Source organism: Equus przewalskii, chromosome 17, assembly GCF_037783145.1.
Source record: "Equus przewalskii isolate Varuska chromosome 17, EquPr2, whole genome shotgun sequence".
Classification (NCBI taxonomy): Eukaryota; Metazoa; Chordata; class Mammalia; order Perissodactyla; family Equidae; genus Equus; species Equus przewalskii.
The window spans coordinates 3,904,670-3,913,933 of record NC_091847.1 but is presented as its reverse complement, the minus strand read 5'-3'; the positions used below and the strand labels follow the sequence as shown (position 1 = coordinate 3,913,933).

Genomic DNA, 9,264 nt, shown 5'->3' with positions numbered 1-9,264 from the left:
TTCTTGAGGTGTAATTGACAAACAGAAGCTGTATATATTTAACACATACAATGTGATGACTTTGGAGACGAGCATACATCGGTGAAACCAGCACCACCATCTGTGCCATAGACACATCCATCACCTCCAAAAGTTCCCTCCACCTTGTTAGTCATTGTTTTGTGAGTGTGTGTGTGATAAGAATACCTAACATGAGACGGGCCCTCTGAGCAGAGTCGTAAGTACACAGCCCAGCACTATGACCCAGAGGCACAGTGCTGCACGGTAGGGCTCTGGAACGCACTCACCTTGAGACGCGGAGGCTCTTTCACTGAGCTTCTTTAAGATGTCTGCGTAGAATTTGCTGTCGGGCAATCTGCAGAGCTCCATTTCCTCAGGGTCAGCTACTAGAGCTTTACCGTGTTTGTTTCATGGTGGCATGTACCCCATCTCCAGCCCTCAGAACAAACCCAAAGTCCACCCACAGCCTACGAGACCCGAGGGGTCTGGCCCTGCTCGCTTCTCCAGCTTCCTCAGCTTCCAGCTTCTCCCGGCTTCTCCTGCTCCAGTCTCACATCCTCCATCGCATCCCTCACACCGCCAAGCTCCCCAGCTCCAGCATCTTGTCAGTCCTGTTCCTCCTGCCCGGAAGGTCTTCTCCGGGCTGCTCGTTTCACTGGCTCCCTCATCCGTTGGATCTCACTTTGAATGCCAGCTCCTAGGACAGGCTCTCCCCGTGTCCCCCACCTCAATAGCCCTCCCCAACTCCCCTTGATCCTCTACCACATTATCCCACTCTTCCCTCTGCGTCCTTGTCACCATCTGAGACCATCTCATCTGTCCACTCGCTCATTGTCTGTCTTCCCCAGGAGAATGTCAGCTCCCAGGGGCAGGCAGGGTGTCTGTCTTGTTTATGACTGTACTCCCCGCCATTCCCTGCAAGTTCTTTTAAAAAGACATTTTACATCGTCACGTAACAGTCGATGTATACCGTGCCGTACTTGACTTCACCCTTTACTGTCTGTGAACATGCCGCAGTTTCTGAGTAGAAGTAACACTGCAGTGAACGTCTCTGTGCGCAGCATCCTTTGTCCCTGCCTCTGATGATCTCGTTAAGCAACAGTCTCAGGAGTGGAAATACTGGATCGAAGAACATGAATATTGTTAAGCCTCCTTCATACACACTGCCATCCTGCGTTCCAGAAAGTCTGAACCCAAGATCTAACGGAAGTCCCATCGTTCCTGACTGTGAGGGCTCAGAGATGGGTCCTTTAGACTAGTGGTGCACGTGGGTCATGTGGGGTCTGATTCATATTCAGATTTTGATGCAGGAGGTGTGGAGCGGAGCTCGAGAAGCTCATTTCTAACCAGCTGCTGGGAGAACTCCTCCAGAGGCCTCAACATCCTGGGCTCAGTGTCCCCATCTGGGCCCCGGGACTGACCCCTGCCCGGCTCTCAGGGAGGCTCTCTCTGAACCCAAGACCATGTAGGACCATCCCAGCACTGCAGGCCAAGGCCGCCCTGGGGACCCTAAAGTCTCATCATCTTCAGGAGGCAGGAAAAACCTCGAAGGGTTTCCTGGAAAGGCCCCTTGAAGCCAACTTGCTGGCATTTTGAGATTTTTCCTCCTGAGATGAACATGGAAGGAACTGCCTAGTGCTAACAAACTTTGGGAAACTTCCCCTTTGGGAAAGCTTTCCTTCACCAGGCAGGGGCAGCAAAGCAAGAGCCAGGGCCCACCAAATTGCTAGCTCCTCGTTAAGAAACGGGTGGGGCTTTTGATTTGGGGCTTTAGGTAGGGGAGGGTGCCGTGGCCTTCCTGATCAGTGTTTTCCCATGGGCCTGTGTCTGGGGCTGCTTCCAGCCGAGGAGACAGAGGGTTTCTCAGATGAGCGTCCTCGGCTGTTTGTCTCCACGGGGGAAGGTGCACTCTGACGTCAGGGAGCCGAGGAGCTGGGCCTGGGCAGCCTCGGTTTCTGGATATTGTCTGGACGCTAGTTCCTCTGTAAAAGGACTTCAAGGTCCTGGGATCAGCATGACTTTAGTGGGAGCCCAGCGGGAGCCCATCTGGACTTGAACAATTTGCTAATTCCATTTGGCTCTATAGCTTAAGCGGTCAGAGGTCACAGAAACAAGCCTTTACCTATGAGTGTCACTAAGGACCCAGGGCCCTGGGGATGTGGGCCTTGAGTTTTAGCCCATCTCTGCTGGGTTCTCTAAAGGGGAACCGACGGCGGGGGTGATGTGAACTCAGAGCCGGTCCCACCTTGGCCCGGCCAGGCACCCCATCTCCCACCTGGGAAACGGGGAGCAGTTAGGGCTGGAATCCTGGGGAAGAGAAGTTCTTTTTCTGTTGGGCTGCTGATGGGTGCTGAGGCCAGCCCGGGAGTGGCGGTGGAGAGCTCCCCCTGAGCAGGACAGCAGCACAGAGGGCAGGCAGCCAAGCCAAGAGGCTGGGAGGGCCGATCCCTGCTGATGGCGTCGAGCACCCAGGTACAGCCTCACCTGAAACTCTCTGCCTTTAGACGGCCTAGTTACAGAAATCGTTCTCTCCTGCTTTGTTCGTTTGCTAGTTCAAGCCCCTTGGGTTTCTGTCACAGGCTATCAAAAGAATCCTGGGGCCGGGTCGGCGGCATAGTGGTTAAGCTCCTGCACTCCTCTTCAGCGGCCCCAGGTTTGCAGGTTTGGACCCCAGGTGCAGACACTCACATCGCTCATCAGCCCATGCTGTGGCAGGTGTCCTGCCCAGAAAATAGCGGAAAATTGGCACGGATGTTAGCTCAGGGCCAATCTTCCTCACAACAAAAAAGGAAAAGAATAAAGCTTCTGAATGAAGGGGCACCCTGACCTCCTGCCCGTCTCCCACTGAGTGGGTGCTGAGCGGGGGGCCTGGCTCTGAACACAGTGAGGGGAATGAAAGGGCCAACGCGAGGGAGAGCGGGGCAGGAGGCCGTCACTGTGGACTCAGGAGGCTGGGAAGGCTCCTCTGAGGAGGTGACGTCGGAGCTGAGCCTTGTCTGGGCCATGTTTGTAGCTTCTGGAAACCTGAGGCTTTAACCTCTGGCCCGCGTGCGCATAGGGGACACGCCTTGTCCCAAGTCCCTTCGGCTCAGCCTCCTGCCTCCCTTGTCGCACCCCCACCCCAGGAAGAGCCCTCCTTCGTGGGCCCACATTCCAAATACAAACCGACCCATCCAGGGGCCATCCACACCCCAAGCACCTCCTCTCTTGGACTCTCACACTCAGGGCCACGGGCCCCCTGCCCTTGTCCCCCAGGGCAGGCACCGGACAGGCGGGACAGCCCCCTGCCCCGGAGCCTGTGAGTTATTCAGACCAGCCCGTCTGAGCCTGCTCACCCTGCCTCGCTGTTCCTCCCCGCAGAACCCACAGGACAGACTCCTGCCCGCGGTGCCCTGCTGTCTCGCCTCCTGACCCCCGGGGCTTCCCGGGTGGCCCTGCGTGGCCCTGCGAGCTCCGCCTCGGAGAACTGCAAGTAATCAACTATCTTCTCAATGGCATCGTCTCCGGGTCCGCTGGCCTTACTGAACCGCACATGTTCCCTTGTCACTTTCTCTGTGAAACCTGCCCTCCCAGACCCTTTGCAGACGCTTAGCCTGAACAGAGGAAGAGCAAAGGAAGTGTGCGCCCTGTCACAGCATCTTCGACAAGGTGAACCTGGAATACACACTGGAGTTCCTTTCCCCATCAAACGGGAGGCTCCAGAAGAGTGGAGGGCACATCAGGCATTCCACGGACAAGACCAGAGCCCCGGGACGTCCCGAACGTCTGTCTCCCCAGGCGGCGGGCTCGGGGCCAGGGCTTGACCGAGTCCCAGGCTCTGCCCGCCCACTGAGCCTGGAGTTTGGTGGGTTTTTCGGATTCAGCTTTTAATCTTGTCACTTTAGCAGACAGCCCTCAGTTCCTAACTCAACTTTCCAGCAATAATCCAGTGAGAGAGCTGCTCCCTGAGTCAGGTGACGAGAATCTGCGGACATCAGCAGGGAGAGACAGTTTCAGCCCGGCCTGTTTCAGAACAAGGGGTGTCTTTGGGAGAGAGTGGGGGTGCGCAGTGTGGGAGGACAGAACAAGGGGACGCCCTGGGGGACACCAGCGCCAGATTTGTTTCCTGGGGGCATCGACCTTCACGCATTCGATTTCCAGGGCAGCGCCCCAAGAGTGGAGTGGGTTGGAGCTGAGCTTCGCTGTCACCCCACAGAAAGGTGGGCTGAGCACTGCAGGCAGCTGTGGCCCGGGGAGCGGCCTGACCCAAGGGAGCCCCCAGAAAGTTGCCTCCAAGATGGCCATCCTGGTCAGGACAGGGTCCAGCTGCTGGAACAAAGGCCCACGGCAGAGTGACGCTCAGAGCTGGCCCCTCTCCCGCGCTCAGTCTGGAGGCACACGGTTGGCGCTGGTCTGGCAGGGCTGCCCGGGAGGCTCTTGTCCCCGTTGCCCTGTCATCCCAGAGGAGCCGCCCTCGTCCGTGTGGTCAGGACAGAGCTCCAGCCTCAGAGCTCGTGCTCCCGGCAACAGGACAGAGGGAGATGCAGATAGAAGAGCCTGCTTCTCTCTCCTGGGAAATATCTGGAAGCCGCACAAGTCACTTCCCTTCCCGTCCTGAGGGAGCGCTGGGTTCCATGCCCAGCCCGCTGCAGAGGCGGCTGGGAACTCTATGTCCTGGGTGGCCACATGCCCAGCCAGGAGTCAGGGGTTCAGTTGCTCTGGGAGGTGGACGATGCCATTGGGAGCCACCCGGACCTGTCTGCCACACCCCTGGTAATGTTTTCTCCCACCACCCCACCACTCCCCACCCTGAGTTGCTGTTTTGTGAAAAATGACCCATCAGACCAGTTGCATTAAGTAATTCATAATTCAGGAGTCAGCTGAAGATGCCGGGCCAGCGGGGGCGTTCATTAGCTGCGCTGGCAAATCCCTGGTGGGGCCCCACACCGACTCACGGTCTCTCCCCGCAGAGCCCACTGTGCACCTGAAGCCAGAAGCATCTTCTCCAGCGGAGGCCGAGCACGTCGCTCCCTGCTCCTGCTCCCCTGCTCCTTAGAAACTGACCCAGGGCCCTTGCTGTGGAACTGAGCTTAGCCTAACGAGGCAGCTCAGAGGCAGCCGCCGGCCAGCCAGCCAGCGCCCAAGCTCACAGAAGAGACGGAGAAAGCCTCATCAGCAGAGCGTTCCGTCATCGCAGCTGACTGCTCTCCAGGCCTGAGCTGGGGGATATCGAAGTTCGGAGACACAGAGCACAATGCACCCAGCGGAAGTGGTCCCAGAAACAAGGGGTGCTGGTCCACGTCCCCCCAAGCCTCGCGCCTGCCTCTGTCTTGTACGTGCCCACCACCGCAGCCTCCTTCTGTCTGGGACGCCTCCTCCGATTGCTGCGGTCAGAGCCTGCAGCCCTCCCCACTAGGTGCCACCTCCCTTTAGACTGCCAGCAGGGGGTGAGCGTGTGCTGAGCTGGGCACGTCCTGCCTCTGTCCCCGGCACAGGGGACTGTCCTCCTGTTGGGTCCCCGCCTTCTCTTCCCAGCTGGGCTGTGCTCTTCCAGCGGGATCCACGCCTCATTCCCCTCGGGGAGCCCGTGAGTCTGGCCAAGCGCCCAGCATGTGGGGTTCACCGAGGGGGAGCCTCACGGGCAGAGGATTTGTGGAAAACCGAACCAGTCAGTGTGAGTAAAGCCCAGGGAGGAGGTGGGAGTGCAAAGGGCTGCCGGGGAGCAGGTCACAGAGGGTCCCGAAAGCCCACCGAGGCAGTGGGACTGGCCCTGAAGGGAAGGGGTCCCTGGACAGATGCCAGGAGAGCAATGCCGGAGGACCACACGCTGGGCTGTTTGGCGTAAAGAAAACCACAGCGGGGGACCCGAACGGGGAGCAACAAGCCTTCCAGCATGTCCGCAGCCCTCCTCTTCCTGGCCCTGGCCCTGCACTCCGTGGGCGCAGGGAAATCTCTGCCCACTCTCGTGCTGGGACCGTCCCGAGCCGTCTCGTGAGCACGTGGAAAGACTGCACACAGTGCCACCGGCCTCGCGAGCAGCAGCCAGCGGCCTCCTGGCCATCCTCAGGCTTCTGAGGAGCCCCTGCGGAAGCTCCCTGATGGTTGACCCTCCCTCTGGAGCCCCAGGATGTCTGGCTTCCTGTCACCTCCCCTGGAACCTGCAGCTGTCCGAACAGCCCACACCTCGTCAGTGCTCTTAGGGGCCTGCTCCGCATCACCGTCATCAAAAGGAGAAATCGTCCCAGTGCCCAGGGCCAAGTCCTGCGATACAGTCGGAAGACCCATCTGCACGTGGAAGTGACCTGAGTCCGCTCGGGGGCCCACACCCTGCCACCCCGACCCCCCAAGGGTGGCTCACGGACTCGGTTACCCTATCTGGACCTCTCGCTTGTAGTCATAAAAGCCACAGGCTCGAAGTTTCCCGTGCTGCTTCTGGAAACGTCAGCTAGTGTTAGCCACGGTCGCTGCCTTTCTGCCCTCCACTGTGGCTCCCAGCCTTGTCCCTTCAGACCCGCATTAGTTGCTAGGAGCGTTACCCCAAGAATTCTGAGTCACTTCTCCACCTAGTTGTTCCGATCACCTCCTCGGGCTACATCCCTACACGCGTCTCAAGCTGGAGCCCGCCCAGCCCCCGCTCTGCGTAAGGAGGGTGCAAAAACGGAGCATCTGTGACACAGCTTTCTGCAGCAGCAAGTTTATTACAAGACTTGGAAAACCGAGGACTTTCCGAGACCCGACCGTCAGCCCCTCAACGTGGAAGAAGAGACGGAGAGGACGGGGAGGGAAGCTGTGCTCCGGGAAAAGCAGTCCAGGCTCTGAGGTTCCACCCCGGTGGGGCCAAGGGGCAGAGCTGCAGCGAGGGTGGCCTCTCCTCGTGTCCCCCAGGTGCCTCCAGGCCGTCCTCTAGGTTCCCCGAGTGTTTGGACGCGATGCTTTGGAGGCTCCCAGAGGGGCCAGGTCCCTTCCGAGTTGAATCTCTGCAGAGAGCGCCGCCGCGGTTGGCACAGCTCCCCTGGCCGCTGGAGCGAGGCCTCTCACCCGCATCTTTGCACACACGCGTGTCCTTCTTGCACGGCCCCCACTCACAGCAGAAGGCGTCTCCCTCTGGCCGAAGCCCCACGCCCGGGGCCGGCTCCGGATTCTGCGACTTGCTTGCTGTGCGCGGACAATGCAGGGGGCAGCTCGACCCTTGGGCTGGGACCGGACCTGCTGGGACCTCACCGGGGCCACACCCTGTTCCTCTTGCCAGACCCGATCCTGATTGGCAGGCAGCAGCACAGACCTCGGAGTGCCTTGAACAGCCTCCTGGCAGCGCCCCCTCGGCCCTGGCTGCGGCCAGAGGGCGAGGCCGGGGTCACCCCATGGGGCTGCCCCGCCTGCCGGGAGTCTCCTTGGCAGCTTCCCTCCTGGGCCCCACGTGTGGTGCGGGCACTGTCGGAGGAGGGGACGGCCCCGGGGTCCCATGGGGGGGCCGGGCTGGGGGCAGCGGGGCATGAGTCCAGGCTGGGCAGAGCACCGCCAGGCTCTGCGGCCTTCGGCCCTGACTGCGGCTTCTCGCTGGGCCGCTGACGGCCAGCCTCCCGGAGCCAGGTAGGCAGAACTGGCTCACTGCCAGCGCGCCGGCCGCGGGGCTCCGAGGCCCTCCGCCACGCCGTGCAGTGTTGCAAAGCACGGCAGCTGTGGGCCTTGTTGGAGGGGAGGGAGCTCAGGGGTCTGGCGTGACCACCCCCCTGCGGCTGCTGGGCCTTCGGCATCTCGTCGGTCCCCCAGGCGGTCCTCGTGTCAGCAGGCGGCTCCCTGTAAGGCCTCAGCCTCGGCTGGCCCCAGTTGACCCACGGGTCCCCCATCACCTCCTCCAAAGTCTTCCTCTTCCCAGGGTCGAGGGTCAGCAGGCCTCTGAGCAGCTGGGCGCACTGGCACGACACCAGCCTGGGCGGCGAGTAAGCCCCCCTGAGCGTGCTGCGCTGTATGGCGTCGAAGTCCTCCCCCCAGAATGGCAGGGACCCGGCAAGCATGGCGTGGAGCAGCACGCCGAGGCTCCAGACGTCGGCCGGGGGGCCGTCGTAGGGCTGCAGCCGCATGACCTCCGGGGCCATGTAGCCGGGGGTGCCGCAGAACGTGCTCAGCGGCCCGCCGGGGTCCAGGCTGCAGAAGCCGAAGTCGGCCAGCTTCGCGCTCCCCGCCGGGTCCAGGAGCACGTTCTCTGGCTTCAGGTCCCGGTGTATGACGCCCCGGCGGTGGCAGTACTGGAGAGCAGAGACGAGCTGCCGGAACCAGCCTCGCGCCTCCTCCTCCGTCAGGGGGCCGTGCTCCATCAGGTGGTCCAGCAGGTTGCCTCCGCGCACGTATTCACTTATTATGAATAGTGTCTCCTCGCTTTCCATCACCTCCACCAGCCTCAAAATATGGGGGTGACGTAATCGCGCCAGACCCTGCGTTTCGCACAGAAGTCTCTTGGCAGTGGCGGCGCTCTGCTCCTTCTTCTGTATGATCTTGACGGCCACCTCCGTCCCGCTGGGGACGTGCAGGGCCAGCTTCACAATGCCGAAGGAGCCCTCCCCAAGGGTCCTTCGCAGCTGGTAATCCCGCGGACAGGGCTGCCTGCCAGCAGAGGTGGCCGCCAGGCCAGGAAGCATGCTGGCTCCTGTCTACGCTAACTGATAACACTAACGAACGACGCTAACTACGCTTACTATGTGAACAAACAAAACGATAGGAGGCTAGCTAATATGGGCTAACTAAAGTAACGAGGCCAGCTATGCTTCCTAACTACGCTAATAAATAAAACGAACGCTACCAAAGATACTAACTACTGACTATGCCAACACTGCTAACTATACTAACTATGCTAACTATGCTAACTATGCTAACAATACTAGCTAAAAAATTTAAAGAAAACGCGAAGAAGAACAAAAACAAGCAAAAATTAAAAATGAGAAAATAACAAGGAAAAACTGAAATATAAAAAATATAAATATAATAAAAATATAATGTAAAAATATAATATAAAAATAAATCAATAATAAAAAAATTAAAAATTTAAAAGGGGGAAAAATAAAAGGAGAACAAAACCCAAAAAAATAAAAAAAGGAAAACAAAGAAAAGTAACAAAACAAAAAGAAAAGAACAAAAAAGCAGCAAACTGAAAAAAAATGAACAAAATCAGGGGGCAAAAAAAAAAAAACGGAGAAAACAAACTAACTGTGGCAGATTCCTCAGGTCACCAGAGCAGCTTCCTGGGTAAGTACCAAAGCCCTAGGCCGGGCAGAGGCTTATACAGGCTTT

General features: G+C 58.8%; 1 protein-coding gene and 2 long non-coding RNA genes across 6 annotated transcripts; 1 reads left to right on the top strand and 2 right to left on the bottom strand.

Annotated features, from left to right (window-relative positions):
- Window positions 1–969: 969 nt before the first annotated feature.
- On the bottom strand, window positions 970–2,269 carry LOC139076736 (uncharacterized). The gene is made up of 2 exons (XR_011528637.1): window positions 2,123–2,269; window positions 970–1,119 (listed from the first exon to the last, which is right to left on the bottom strand). It is a non-coding gene; the product is annotated as an uncharacterized lncRNA (long non-coding RNA).
- Window positions 2,270–2,323: 54 nt separating this feature from the next.
- On the top strand, window positions 2,324–6,541 carry LOC139076735 (uncharacterized). 4 transcript variants are annotated; one of them, XR_011528633.1, is made up of 5 exons: window positions 2,324–2,472; window positions 2,580–2,653; window positions 3,361–3,648; window positions 4,950–5,653; window positions 5,775–6,398. It is a non-coding gene; the product is annotated as an uncharacterized lncRNA (long non-coding RNA). The 4 variants fall into 4 exon arrangements; XR_011528636.1 differs by having other exon boundaries at window positions 2,335–2,472; window positions 2,580–2,661; window positions 5,775–6,396; XR_011528635.1 differs by having other exon boundaries at window positions 2,335–2,472; window positions 2,580–2,674; window positions 5,775–6,394.
- A 655-nt stretch (window positions 6,542–7,196) lies between these two features.
- On the bottom strand, window positions 7,197–8,989 carry LOC103544270 (serine/threonine-protein kinase MARK2-like). Its single transcript, XM_070581625.1, has one exon. The coding sequence runs from the start codon at window positions 8,613–8,615 to the stop codon at window positions 7,197–7,199; it is 1,419 nt and encodes a 472-aa protein (XP_070437726.1). The 5' UTR covers window positions 8,616–8,989.
- Between the last annotated feature and the right edge of the window lie 275 nt (window positions 8,990–9,264).

Bases quoted from the DNA above. Each gene is read 5' to 3' on its own strand.
- LOC103544270 (XM_070581625.1), bottom strand. From the start codon at position 8,615: ATGCTTCCTGGCCTGGCGGCCACCTCTGCTGGCAGGCAGCCCTGTCCG.